Source organism: Ursus maritimus, unplaced genomic scaffold (assembly GCF_017311325.1).
Source record: "Ursus maritimus isolate PB19 unplaced genomic scaffold, ASM1731132v1 scaffold_14, whole genome shotgun sequence".
NCBI classification, from domain to species: domain Eukaryota; kingdom Metazoa; phylum Chordata; class Mammalia; order Carnivora; family Ursidae; genus Ursus; species Ursus maritimus.
In genome coordinates this window covers 55,116,495-55,130,717 of record NW_024423786.1, presented here as the reverse complement: position 1 = coordinate 55,130,717, position 14,223 = coordinate 55,116,495, and the positions used below count along the sequence as shown (strand labels likewise).

At 58.8% G+C, this 14,223-nt stretch overlaps 2 protein-coding genes across 2 annotated transcripts; both read left to right on the top strand.

Moving 5' to 3' along the window:
- The first annotated feature begins 1,000 nt into the window (after positions 1–1,000).
- Positions 1,001–11,252, top strand: DOHH (deoxyhypusine hydroxylase). The gene is made up of 5 exons (XM_040629615.1): positions 1,001–1,168; positions 5,146–5,504; positions 7,746–7,822; positions 9,076–9,316; positions 10,409–11,252. The coding sequence occupies exons 2-5, from the start codon at positions 5,231–5,233 to the stop codon at positions 10,726–10,728; spliced, it is 912 nt and encodes a 303-aa protein (XP_040485549.1). The 5' UTR covers positions 1,001–1,168; positions 5,146–5,230; the 3' UTR covers positions 10,729–11,252.
- A 207-nt stretch (positions 11,253–11,459) lies between these two features.
- LOC103681818 (elongation factor 2-like) lies at positions 11,460–13,673 on the top strand. Its single transcript, XM_040628295.1, has 2 exons — positions 11,460–11,478; positions 12,480–13,673. Exons 1-2 carry the CDS (start codon positions 11,460–11,462, stop codon positions 13,115–13,117), a joined length of 657 nt encoding a protein of 218 aa, XP_040484229.1. The 3' UTR covers positions 13,118–13,673.
- Positions 13,674–14,223: the final 550 nt, after the last annotated feature.

Here is a 14,223-nt window from a genome sequence, read left to right as displayed (position 1 = left end):
GGGGGCAGAGGAGGGTGGGGCCTGGCTCAGGTGCCCACAGGTGGCCTCTGGTGGCCCCTGCAGAGAAGACAGATGCTGAGGAGTGAGGGCAGCAGCCAGGAAGGCAAGCTGGAAGGGACTGCGGTGGTCCAGGTGAGTGATAAGGGGGGCTGGACCCCCCTGGAGGCAGAAGAGGAGCTGCACTTCACCGTTTTTTCCAATATTTTTTTTCTTGCCATTATAAATACTGTTGCAACCAATGCTTCTTTTCCACATTCCAAAGTTAAAACACTTTTCATATGTGTTTCCCTGATTAGAACACTCCGCTTCTCTTTCCGTCAGAGGAAAGTCAAATCCTTCTTATGTCTGGGTGTCTCTCCCCCAACTATCCCCACGGCTCTTTCCCGCACCTGCCCGGTGGTTACTCGGACGTCACCACCTGAGACTCTGGACGCTCCGAAGACTTCACACCGCCCTTTGAACTGTACTGCTTAACCGGTCACCACCTATCACGTATTTTACTTATTTATTTCTTGTCTGTCTCCCTCAGACAACCAGACTGTGAGCTGTTCGAGGGTAAGGATTGCAGGCTGTCTTGTCCTTAGCCCCCATTAACTATTTGTTAAGCGAACGATGAAGGAACGACTCGATGGGGTCCGAAAAAAGGACAAGCTTCCTCCCTTCCGCAGCTCGAGTCCAGCCACCTGACGCCTTGGCCACGCCCCCCGAACTTGGGCACGCCCCCAGAGCTTGACCACGCCCTAGGAACGCGGCGCCTGCTCCTTCGCTACCCGGCGCCGGGCTCCGGACTGAAGCGGCACAGACCATTTTCACTTATCGAACTGGGTGGGGAAGCCGGAGAGAATGTCTTCCGCGGAAAGAGTGGACGTTGCCCTTCCCTCGCCTGAGGGATATCCTTGAACTCCATCTGTTGTGGGAGTGTGAACTATGGCACCGATGCCGACTCGTGCTTCCAGACCTCTCTCCTGCCGCGGAGTCTTTGACCGGAACCCCCCCCAGCGCTGCGTTGGTGCCGTCCGCCTGGTCACGTGGGCGGGAAGATGGCGGCCCCCAGAGGGTGCCGCGAGCGTCGCGGTTGGTGAAACGCTGGTGCCGGCGGTGGGAGCGGTTGGCTCGGCGGCCTCGTCTTCCGGGAGCTCGTCTGGGCGTTTCGGCGGCAGGGAGCACGGTGCGTGGCCCGGGCCTGATGGGCTGGCGCGGGGGGACGCCTCGTGGGGAGGTCCCGTCTCTAGGATTCTTTGGTTGCGGGGGGTCGAGGGGCTTCCTCCTGAGGGGTTTCTAGTCCCAGCGAGCTCCTTCCCCAGCTTCTGGGGACCCTGTCGCCGGGGACTGGATTCCCAGGTTGGAGGACCCTGGGAGCGAACGCGTGTCGGGGGCGGGTCCCGTATTAGGCGATCCCTCTCGAGTTTTGGGAGAATCAACAATGATGTGAGGAATCCAGGACTTGGGGACCCGCATAGACAGATCTTGAGTCATCCGGTTCCTCGGGTTCTCTTCCGAGGGGAGGGATCCTGCGAGCAGCCCTGAGGGAATCCCGTGTTGAGACGACCCCTTTCTGGGGGAGAGTTGGTAACCGGAGATGTTTTTGTTGGGAATTCTTGGTTTAGATAGGTCTCTGGTGGGGGTGGGAGGTCGAGGATCCTGGTCTCCTCTTTCTCCGTCACTTACTAGTTCATCAGGAAGCTTTCACACGGATGAACGGATTCCCAGATTCTGCCTTGGTTAGGGGCGATCCTCTCAACCCCACACCAACACCCTTGCCCTGCTTCCCACTGAAGAATGGGCTGAAGGTATGAGCTGTGGGCTTCCAGGAGGCTACGTGTGCCCTCCTGTGTACAGAGAGGGGGGTTTTGGGCTCCCTGCAGGAATATTTAATACTAGCTCTGGTTTGTCAAGTGCGTACTAGGTGCTCCATCAACACGCCCTTTTTTTTTTTTTTAAGATTGATTGATTGATTGATTGATTGATTTGACACAGAGAGTGAGTACAAGCAGGGAGAGTGGCAGGCAGAGGGAGAGGGAGAAGTGGGCTCCCTGCTGAGCAAGGAGCCCAATGCGGGGCTTGATCCCAGGACGCTGGGATCATGACCTGAGCTGAAGGCAAACGCTTAACCCACTGAGCCACCCATGTGCCCCTAAGGTTTTATTTTTTAAGTGATGTCTGCACCCAATGTGGTCCTGGAACTCACAACCTTGAGATCGAGAGTCGAATGTTCCACTGACTGAGCCAGCCAGGCACCCCTCCACGAGCACACCTTCATTCACAGTAACTGTGACGTCCACGTGCCCCTTCTACCCATTTTACAAATGGTACAGATTCACAATGGTGTATGAAGAGCGTAGTACCATGGCTGATGTACAGTGGGTGTTCAGTTCACTCAAATACGGATTGGGCACCTCCTGGCATGGTGACAGATCCCGTGCTAGGCTAGGTCTTGGGGACACAGCATTGAACAAAGTAGTATAGATACCCATGTGTGTGTGTGTACACATATGTGCATTTGATACAAATTTTTCTATTTTTTTTAAAAGATTTTATTTAATTGACAGAACACATGTGCACTAGCAGGGGGAGAGGGAGAGGAAGAAGCAGACTCCCCACTGATCAGGGAGCCTGATGTGGGGCTCGATCCCAGGACCTGGGATCATGACCTGAGCAGAAGGCAGACGCTTCACCGACTGAGCCACTCAGGCGCCCCCAGATTTCTCTTTCTTTGTATATATGGATGAAGTTGTGTCCCCTGGGCACTCACTTTCTATAGTGAGAAACTGACCAGCCTGGGTGGCTCAGTCATTAAGCGTCTGCCTTCGGCTCAGGTCATGATCCCGGGGTCCTGGGATCGAGCCCCGCATCAGGCTCCTCCGCTGGGAGCCTGCTTCTTCCTCTCCCACTCCCCTTGCTTGTATTCCCTCTCTCGCTCTCTCTTTCTGTCAGATAAATAAATAATATCTTTAAAAAAAAAAAAGGAAAAGAAAAGAAAAAAGAAAAGAAACTGACCAGTGAAATGTACCAGACGCCAGGTGCTGTTAGATGCTGTGGGGAAACTGAAGCCGCCACAAACGGGAGTGCAGCACCGCAGGGCTTGCGTCGCTGTAGCCAGCGCTCAGAGAGTTCCTGCCTGCACATTGAATATCTGAACAGAGATTAGAAGGAAACTGACTTGTGAGCCATTAATAGTTTTCTTCCAGATGCAGAAACCAAGCCCAGAGACTTTTGCCTCGGTTCCGGTCTTGCTCTGGAGGTCTGCAGCGTGTTTTCTCCTCACGCTCCTCTCCCGTAGCTGGAGCTGCCTTGGTGGCCAGATTTCCCCTTGTTCCCGGGAATCTAAGGACTCTGGGGAGTAGGCAGTGAAGGGCCTTGTCTGGGTGTCTTGAGGGCGACCCTGCAGAGCCTGGGAGTCGGGAGTCCGGGGTCCTGTTTGCCCTTGGCTTGCCATGTGACCCCACACAGAGCGCAGGGCCCCTGACGCCTTCCCAGCTCGCTCACGCCTGGCTTCTGTGGTTTCTGGTGCTGCCTCCCGTGACGGTCACCCGTGCTCAGGCAGCCGCACCTCCCCCACGAAGCCCAGCCAGTCCTGCTGACGCTGCAGCGAGCCCGAGGCGGGCCACGGCACGCTTTATGAAGCGTCCACCAGCTCCTCGTTGGTCTAGAGGACAGAGATGGAGCCCCTCCTCCAGCCTGGCTGTGTCACTTCGTCTCAGTCCGTCCACTCAGCATAGCATTTACGGTTTAGAGCTTGACTCTGGAGCCCAGCTCCCTGGATTTATTGCTCCTTACGCTGCTCATAAGCAAGTTATTAAGCTCTCTGTGTGTCTGCTTTGTCCCCTGTAAAAGGGTGACAAGCCTGGTGCCTCTCTCACAGGATTATGGGGAGAGGTGAATGAGTTCGTGAGTGTGAGGGGCTTAGCAGGGGTGCCTGGCACATAGTAGGTCCGCTGTAAATGTCAGCCGCTGGTACTGGTAGGGCTGTTGTTTTTACTGAAGGCCTCTTGAGTGCTGGGAGTATAGTGGTGACGACGATAGACTCAGTCCCTGCCTTCAGAGTTCTGGTGCGGGATAAGACCGACCATAGGCAGCTAAACTGGTAAACGCCCTATATGATATCTCATGTGGTAAATGCTTTGAAGAAAAGTAGAACAAGGGAGAAGAGTAACAGTGAAGATTGTAATCAGGGGAGGCTTCCCTGAGAAGGTGACATTTGAGACCCAAGAAAATGAGAGGGTGAGCATGGGGGGCATTTGGGGAAGAATGTTCCTGAGGAAGAGAACGGCCCATGCAAAGGTCCTGGGGTAGGAAGCTGGAGGGGGGTAGGAAGGAGGGGAGGACTGGCAGGGGTCAGGGCAGGTCACGCAGAGCCTTTGGGACTGTGAGGGAGTTTGGAATAACGAGCCATAGGAGGATTACGCAAGGGTCCGGTTTACACGCTGAAAGGATTCACATCTCAGTTACCTGTCATGTAGCAAATTACCGCACGCTCAGCAGCTTTGAGCAACAGCAGACGCGATCTCCCACAGTTTGTGCTGGCCAGAGGCGAGGCCTGGTAGCGAGGTGCTTCCGGCTCTGATCTCTCGTGAGGTTGCACTTGAGACATCAGCTGGGGCTGCTTCAGCTGAAGGCTGGACCGGGGCTGGAGGAGCTGCTCTCAGCTTCCTGCTTTCACGTGGCAGGCAGCCGAGGCCTCAGTCCCCCACCACGTGGGCCCCTATGTAGGGCCAGGGGGGCTCCCCACGGTCCAACTGCTGGCTTCCCCCAGAGCAGGCAAGGAGGAAGCCGTAGCGTCTTACGACCTACCCTCTAAAGTCACGCTGTTGTTTCTTCCATACCCTGCGGTTCGCAATGGTCAAGCCTCTTCAGTGTGGGAGGGGCCGCACAGTGGGGATCGTGGCGGACCATGTTGGCGACCAGCTACCGCAGCCCCTCTGGCTACTGTGTGGAGGGCAGACCAGCGGGAGTCATTGCTGATATATAGGCGAGAGGTCCAGAGAGGGAAAGTAACTTACGGAAGGCCACACAGCAGGTAGATGGGGCCAGACCCTGGCTCTCAGCCCAGATGCCCACCCCACCCAGGTCCTCACTCTGAAATGAACAAATCCGTGAATGGATGAAAAACGCCTCTCACGTGGGCTCTCGGTTTTCTGCCCATAGGATCTTGTGCCCGGGAGCCCCAGTCTCAGCACAGGCGGGGCTGCAGAAGGCCTGGGCCGCTAGGCAGGAAGAAGCCAGAGGCACCATGGTGACAGACAAGGAGGTGGAGGCCATCGGGCAGACGCTGGTGGACCCCCAGCAGCCCCTGCAGGCCCGCTTCCGGGCGCTTTTCACTCTGCGCGGGCTCGGTGGGCCTGGAGCCATCACCTGGATCAGCCGGGCCTTCGGTGACGACTCCGCCCTCCTCAAGCACGAGCTGGCATACTGCCTGGGCCAGATGCAGGACTCCCGGGCCATCCCCGTGCTGCTCGACGTGCTGCGTGACACCCGACAGGAGCCCATGGTGCGCCACGAGGCAGGTGAGTGGCCAGGGCAGGGGCGCCTGACCTTCACCCCACCTGTCCCTTCTGCCTCACGTGCCCGCTCTCCCTCCCGCGTGATCTAGGGCAGGGCTTGGCAGACTTTACCTGTGAAGGGCAGGTGGTAAAACGTTCAGCCCCATGGGCCAGGCAGTCTCTGTTGCCAAGACTCGGCTCTGCGCTCGTGATTACAAGCCAGTGAACACTGCCGTCCGCGGAGAGGTGTGGCCACGTGCCGGTGGGACTTTGTGGGCGCTCAGATTTGAATTCCACGCAAGTTTCACATGTTGGGAAACATCATCCCTTTGATTAAAAAACAAATTTTTTAGGGGCGCCTGGGTGGCACAGCGGTTAAGCGTCTGCCTTCAGCTCAGGGCGTGATCCCGGCGTTGTGGGATCGAGCCCCACATCAGGCTCCTCCGCTATGAGCCTGCTTCTTCCTCTCCCACTCCCCCTGCTTGTGTTCCCTCTCTCGCTGGCTGTCTCTATCTCTGTCAAATAAATAAATAAAATCTTTAAAAAAAAACAACAACAAATTTTTTAAAAAATATTTTATTTTTAAGTCATCTCTGCACCCAACGTGGGGCTTGAACTCACGACCCTGAGATCAGTAGTCACACATTCCACCGACTGAGCCAGCCAAGCGCCCCTTAAAAAAAGACACTTAAAAACATAAAGACTGGGCGCCTGGGTGGCTCAGTCGGTGAGCCTTTGACTCAGGCCATGATCCTGGGGTCCTGGGCTCGAGCCCCACGTCGGGCTCCCTGCTCGATGGGGAGTCGGCCTCTCCCTCTGCTGCCGCAGCTCCCCTGCTCATGCTCACTGGTTTAACTCGCTCGCTCTCTGTCAGATAAAATTGTTAAAAAAACAAAAACATAAAAACCATTTTTTGCTCATACAAAACCAGGTGGTGAGTCCACCAGCCCTGGTGTCTCGTTCATTTGTTCATGTTACTCACCGGGCCGGTGTGTACGGAGCACCTGCTGTGTACCAGGCCCTCTTATCTCGAGGGACATCGGAAACGAGAAATGAGTACACTCCGTGGCAAGCCGGTGCTGTTAGGCTGTGTCTCTAACGAGTCAGCTTTGCAGGTGGGGCGGCAGGCGGGGGAGGGGGCTCTGCTTCCATCTGCTCTTTTTTGGCATTTCTCATATTCCCTGAAGTCTCCAACTCTGCCGAGCTGCCCCCGCCCCCAGGCTGCCCCAGGTAACTCTCAGTGTGCCAGCCACTGTTTTTGTGGGAGCTCTCCTTACTAAGAATGTTCTCCAAACCTCACCTTTCCCGTGATTTCTGCTATTTTGAGCGTGTGGTGTCGCAGAACACCTTGTGGGGTTGCGGTGGGAACACGTAAGTGCTAAGGAGGAAATAAAGCAGAGAGTAGGATGAGAGTGCCGGAGGTGCTACCCTTTGTAGCCAGTGAACACAGATCTGAATGAAGGCGGGCAGTTGTCTGGAGAAAGGTGCTTCAGGCAGAGGATGCAGCCTGTGCAAAGGTCCTGGGGCCGTACCCTGCCTGCTCCTTGGAGGAGTGGCAAGGAGGCCCCTGTGGCTGGAGCAGAGGGAGTGACGCGGAGAGAGGGAGGAGGGGAGGGCAAGGGGCAGGTCCTGCAGGGCCTGGTGGGGGGCCTCAGGGAGCATTTGGGCTTTTACCCTGAAGGAGGTGGGAGCCCTACAGGGCTGCGGGTGTGGAGGGCAGACCTAACTCAGGTTCAGGTCCGTTAGGATGTTCCTGATGACGGGCAGCTGTATATTCTACCCACTTGCAAAGCGGGGGAGGGCTTGAGTGGGGAGTGAGTGTTTGCTGGCCATGGGTCTCGTCCCTCTTGGCGCGGGTGTAGGCCCCCCCCCCGCCCAAGCCCAGCCTCGCTCTGCTGACCTTCCTCTCTCACATCGCAGCCTAAGACCTCCTCCTCCGGGGCTCACCCCGACGAGCTCTACTCACCTGGGTGTTGTTGGGGCTCCATGTTAACCAGTGTCCCCAGGTTGTCGTGACACGCCCGTCTGTGTCTCCCCATCTAGACCAGGAGCATGGGGCACATGGGCCCAGGGGTGGGGGTGGGGGTGGGGGTCCCAGCCCAGGTTCACGCTCCGCCTCCAATCTGCAGGTCACAGATAGAAGCAGAGCCGTGGGGGGCAGGGAGCACAAAGGAGGTGGTGTTGCTGGTCCCCCCGCCCGCCCCCCGCCGCAGTATCTGCGGCATTTCCTAACCAACCGTGAGCTGTCTGTGTGGTTCTTCTCAGGCGAGGCCCTGGGGGCCATCGGGAACCCGGATGTTCTGGAGGTCCTAAAGCAGTACTCCACCGACCCAGTCATCGAGGTACCGTGGCCTAAAACCCCCGCCCCTGCCTGGACCAGCCTCCCCTGGAGTCTGGTTGCCAGGGCGACCGCTTGGCCGGGCTCAGGGGGGAGAGGGCAGCCGCCAGGGTGGTCGCAGGCCACTGCCCTGTTGGGCAAAACCAAACTGATTCCCACACTAAACCCTGCCCGGCTGACCCGCCTCACCTCTCCCCTCCCACCCAGTCCAGTCCTTATGCCAGGATCCCGCTGAGCCCACCCACTTGTGTCCGACTCCGCCGCCGCAGCCCGCCTGGCCCCTCCCAGGTCTCCCCACTGCCTGCCTTTCTTCGTTCTTCTTCAGGGAGCAGCTTTACTGAGATGTGATTCACATGCCACAAAGTTCACCCCTTGAAAGGGTACACTTCAGTGGTTTCTAGAGCATCTACAGAGGTGTGTGACCATCCCCTAATTCCGGAACATTCCATCACCTCAAAAGAAGCCCTGCCCCATCAGCGGTTACCCCCCCCCCATTCCCTCCCCCCTTCCCCAGTCCCCGGCCCCCACGAGCCCCCTTCCCGTCCGTGGAGGAGTCTGTCTGGACGTGTCACACACGTGGACTCACACACCGTGTGGCCTTGTGTCTGGTTCCCTCCCTGAGCTTCGTGGGCTCAGGGTCTGTCCCAGGGCAGCGCGGGTGGGCGCCCCGCTCCTGCTCGCGGCCGATATTTCCCTGTGTGGTGGACGCGTCTTGTTATTCCCTCACCCACTGATGGACATTTGGGTTGTTCCCACTTTTCGGCCACCTGAACCGTGCTGCTGTGAACGCGCGTGTGCGGGTTTCTGGGTGGGCGCGTGTGTGTCTCACCTGCTTCTCACCTCCCAGAGCTCAGCCCCAGCGTCCTTTCGGCAGCTGGGGGTGACTGCAGAACAGAGGTCTCCTAACCTCTTTTGGACGTAAAGCATTCGTGTTTCCTCATGACCTTGCGGACAGAACCCCAGGTTCTTGCTGCAGCTCCCAGGGCTGAACAGTCAGGCCTGGCCTCGCCCTCCGCATGGTCCTGCGCAATGGGCTCTGCACCGGCCATTTCCACCCGACTCCCCCTTCACCTGCTGCGGGTCTCCCCCCCGCCGCCCGGTCACCTCCATGTGGAGCCGCGCCTGGCCCTCCGTCCATCCTCATCGCTCCCTCATCACAGAAGCCCCTGCTGGCTTCTCTCCTTCTAGAATGGCTAGAGCCCCCGAGGGTGGGGAAGGGGGTCCATCGCGGCCACCCGTGCACCCCTGTCCCCGCAGGTGGCCGAGACGTGCCAGCTGGCGGTCCAGCGGCTGGAGTGGCTGCAGCAGCACAGCGGGGAGCCGGCGGTGGCGGGGCCCTACCAGTCCGTGGACCCCGCTCCTCCAGCCGAAGAGCGCGACGTGGGGCGGCTGCGGGAGGTCCTGCTGGACGAAGCCCGGCCGCTCTTTGACCGCTACCGAGCCATGTTCGCCCTGCGAGATGCCGGTGGTGAAGAGGCCGCCCTGGCGCTGGCCGAGGGTGAGTTGGGGCGGGGGGCTGGGGTCACGGTCTGGGCGCCTGGGTGAGGCTCGGGAGCTGCACCTGTGAAATGGGGCAGCAGCTGACCCGGGGAATGTGCGTCCTGGGCCCGGCGCCCAGCACTTCCCCACCGGCTTGGTAAGAGCTGGGCGGGCCGCCTTCCCTCCAGTTCCCCAAGGGGAGGCCGAGGCCAGAGGTGGAGAGCGTTGCCTGAGCAGACACTGGGTGGTGAGCAGCGGAGCTGGGATCGGACCCCTGGCAGTGTGGCTCTGGCACCCTTAACCCCCTTCGGTTACTGCGGCTTGATGCTCTGCAGGCCTCTCCCCGGGCAGCCTGTGGTCCCCTGCGCCCCCAGGCCCAGGTGTGCCCACAGAGGATTTGGAGCCCTCTCTGCCCTCCCAGGACTTCCTGTCTGGCAGGGAGGTGCCTGGTCAGCACCTGGACCCTGGGCCACGGGCTGGGGGGTCCCACGTGATGCCGGGCTGGTCATCACCTAGACCCTGGGCCACAGGGTGGGGGTCCCAGGTGACGCCGGGCGGGAGCACAAAGGGGCTGGGTGGTGCTTGGGAGCAGGGGCCGCAGTCGGGCAGGTGGCCTTGAGCCCTGGCTCAGCCTCAGGGGTCTGGTCTTGGGCAGTCATCAGGCCTCTCCCGGCGGTCGTCTTCCCATGTGAAAGCATGACCTGTCTGTGGAGTGGGGGGAGGGTGCCCATGACTGTCCCCTCATTAGACACTCGATAGCATAACACAGAGGCCCAAGGAGAGGTGGGAGCAGCTGGAGGGGACCCTGGGCCCGGGAAGGCCACGCCTTCCCCGTCTGGCCTCCCGGAGCGCAGGGTTGTGTTCCCAGTGCCTGTCGGTGGGGAGCTTGTTACCGGGCTGTGCTCTGTCCAGCTTCTCCTGCTCCTCCAGCTGTAGGTCCCTCCCTCCGAGCAGCACTGACCACCGGGGCTGGGGTGGGGTGCCCTGGAAACAGGGAACCCCCTTTCCACCTCTTCTGGTCCTTCCCGCCCTCTGGCACGCTGCCCTGAGTCCCGCGCCTGCTGCGATGGCACTGCCCGGCCAGTGAACACGCTCACCCTCCCGCCCGCAGGCCTGCGCTCTGGCAGCGCCCTCTTCCGCCACGAGATCGGCTACGTCCTGGGCCAGCTGCAGCACGAGGCGGCCGTGCCCCAGCTGACAGCGACCCTGGCCCGGCAGGCCGAAAGCCCCATGGTGCGGCACGAGTGCGCTGAGGCCCTGGGAGCCATCGCCCGGCCCGCCTGCCTGGCTGCCCTGCGGGCCTATTCAGCAGACCCTGAGCGCGTGGTGCGAGAGAGCTGTGAGGTGGCCCTGGACATGTACGAGTATGAGACCGGGTCGGCCTTCCAGTACGCCGATGGGCTGGAGCAGCTGCGCGCACCCCCCTCCTAGAGCTGCCCGCCCGCCCGCCTACCTCCCTCCAGGACTCGGCACGTGGGCTGCATATAAACCAGGCTTGGGTGGATCGGGTCTGGTTTCCCCGTCCCCCCGGGGGCTGTGTGCTTGGCCCAGTCTGGCTGCTTTTGCATCCTGACTGCCCCAGGGCCAGGCTGAGATGTTCTTTGTCCCCCACTGGGGGCCTGGCGCAGGGCTGCAGCACCCGGGTTTCCAGTCACGGGGGTGGGATGTTGGTGTGGGAGCGGGGGTCTGAGGGTGCGGGACAGGGCTGTGCTCAGGGGAGTTGGGGTTGCCTTGGTCCAGCCTCTCGAGGAACCAGGGTGCCTGGAAAGGCACTGTGGGCAAACCCAGACCCCTTGGGCCTGGGCGAGGGCTCGGCCTTCCATGGGCTGCCCCTGGGGCCTCTGCCTCCGCAGCCCGGGACTAGGCAGGGTGGGAAGGTTGTTAGGGTCTCAGGGGCCGGGGAGGGAAAGCAGACGCTAGGGTCCAAATGGACTATTAAATTATTTTTGCCAGGCCATGACTCTCAGAGTATGTCGGGGGCTCTGTAGGCCTGCTCCAAGGAACAGCTCGCGGGGAGGGGGCCAGGGTGTTTGAAGAGCTCCGGGCCATGTCCTGCTTTCATCTCCAGCCGGCCCGCTCCCAGGGGCTTGGGGGAAACAGCCCTCCAGCCTGGCCTTCGCCACACCCTCATTCTCGCCCAGCCCCTCTTGGGGTTTAGTGGTATGGCTAAGAGCCCAGCCTGTGGGTTCCCGTCCCAGCTACCCGCTTCATTCTCCAGGTGCAGCCTTGAACACCCTGTTTCACGGCCATACAGTGGGTGTCACCATAGCACCTCAGCTCATGTGGGTCCCACCTGCTTCTGTCTGCTGGCCAGCAACATCCCTGACTGGTCAAACGAGGGCATAAATGCCCAGAGCGGGTGTTGTGAAGCATGATGCTCCAAATATTTTGTTTTCCTGCCTTGATAGTATGTTGCAAAGTATTTAAATAGCGGTACCAGGTAAGCAAATTTGGGGAACTGTGATGCATATAAATATGTCGTGAAGTCCTGTCATAGGAAAACTGGCAGCCAGAAATTCTGTTGATACAAGAACAGGTGACTACACAGGTAAACCATGCGATCTACAACAGACTTGGTTGATAATTACCTACGTGAAGCAATCTTAATTTCTCCTTTAAAGGGAATAGAATGTAAAAGGAGTAGAGTTCTAGTTCTCTACATTCTTCTGTGCCCCATAGAACGTTCCGAACAGTGCTTAGCTCACATTTCCCTCTGGAAAGTGGATCTCTTGTAATAGTTTTAGTTTTACAAGTTTCAAATGTTAATGGTCCATAATAACCCACTTAGTTGCTAAGCTCTAGTCTTTTTTTTTTTTTAAGATTTTATTTATTTATTTGAGAGAGCGCACGTGCAAGTGTGGGGAGGGGCAGAGGGAGAGGGAGAAGCAGACTCCCCGCTGGGCAGGGAGCCGGACACAGGGCTCCACACGGGGCTGGATCCCCCAGGACCCTGGGATCATGACCTGAGCCAAAGGCAGACGCTTCACCGACTGAGCCACCCAGGAGCCCCAGTTAACAGGCTTTTTAGATTTTATTTTAAGATTTACTTATTTTAGAGAGAGCAGGGGGAAGGGCAGAGAGAGTCCCAAGCAGACTCTGCTAGGCACGTAACCTCACACAGGGCTCGATCCCACAACCCCAAGATCACGACCTGAGCTGAAACCAAAAGTCGGTCACCTAAGCGACTGAGGGCCCCAGGCTCCCTGGGAAGTTACAGACTTTTAAAAGTGTCTGGGGCCCAGGCCACACATTCTCTGTTACCACGGTGTCACAGGCACCTCAGCCACTGGCCCACCAGCCACCCTCCCTACTCTCCTCGGATTTACCTGTCCCCAGCAGCAGAGACCGGCGGGAATTTCTTAGAAACAAGGGAAAAGCAATCCACAGCCTTCCTGAGCTCAGGGCATGCCCAGTTCTGTCTCCGCCCACTTCGTGCTTCTCTCCAGCAAGGGCCCCGGGAGGACGGCTTATGGAGCCTCCCTACCGTGTGGACATTCAGTGTCCGGAACAAGTGGTTGGTGGCCTCTACAGTGTCCTGAACAGGAAGTGGGGTCACCTGTTTGAGGAGTCCCAGGTGGCTGGCACTGGCATGTTTGTCGTGAAGGGCTACCTGCCCGTGGAGGAGTCCTTCGGCTTCCCTGCTGACCTGCAGTCCAACACTGGTGGCCAGGCTTTTCCCCAGTGTGTTTTTGACAACACACTGCCCGGGGATCCCTTCGACAACACCAGCCGCCCCAGCCAGGTGGTGGCTGAAACCCACAAGTGCAAAGGCCTGAAGGAAGGCATCCCGGCCCTGGACAACTTCCTGGACAAATTATAGGCAGCCCCCCCTGCAGCCCACCACCCCGGGTGGGACTCAGCACAGCCCCTGCCCCCGGCTGATGATCGACCACAGCAACAAGCCCTCGCATTCTCCACGACACCTCGAGACTGTCCAGACGGGGACGCGCCACCAGACAGGTTCTGGGGCTCACTCGGTGCCATCGCTCAACGTGAACACTTGATGCCGTTTCTTTCTATATTTATTTCAAGATTTCAGAGGCAACAGAAACGCCCTGGCAGCATGGACTTATTTGGCCGGTGGGGGTGGGGGAGGCGGGATGGGACATGCAACACTTTTTTCATTTCAGAAACTCAAATGTCCAAAAAAGTAGTAACAACGCATTAAGAGGTTTATTTGGGTAAATGGCCTGTAGTGAATTTTCCCCCGGAAAGGGAGAAGGAACGAGCGGGTAGACCTTTCTCTTTGGACAGAAGCTAGAAGGCAGGAAACTGCGGTGTCACCGTGAGCTCCTCCAGCTGTATTAGTACCATCGGGATAATAAAATTGATGTGGTGGGAAAAAATAAAGAGCCCCAGGCGGAGCCAAACCCTGACCACCTCCCAGGGCTCTCCTTCCGCTCCCTGCGCCAGCCGGGCTGTGCCCTCCTGTCCCCGCACCTGTCGGTAGTCTCCGTCCTCCTCCCCTCGTGCAGTGTCTCACTGGCCCGGCCCTCTCCCTCTCCTGGGAACTCCTTAGGGACCTTGCTCCCCTCCCACCCCTCCCCCGGTGCCCAGGCTGGGTCCTCCGGCCTCTTCCCTCCTCCCCATCCCGCCGTCTGTGGCGGGAGGATGCCCACAATTCTGTTTCCAGCCTGGGCCTCCTCTGAGCTCCAGACTCGGGGTCCAGCTGCCCTGCTACGTCTCCACTTAGATATTGCTGAGGCAACCCGAACGTAGCGTGTCCTTAGGATTCCTCACATTACCTCCCAAAACGGGTCCCCCCACAGGAAGTGGGAACTGTCATTCCAGGGGCTCAGCCTAAAAACATGGGGGTTGAATCCGTTTAAAACCTACCCAGATCTGTCCACATCTCCCTACTCCTGTGCCCCCAGCCACCATCATCACCTGCCTGGGCCTGCACAATCGCCTCTGCCCCCCCCCCCC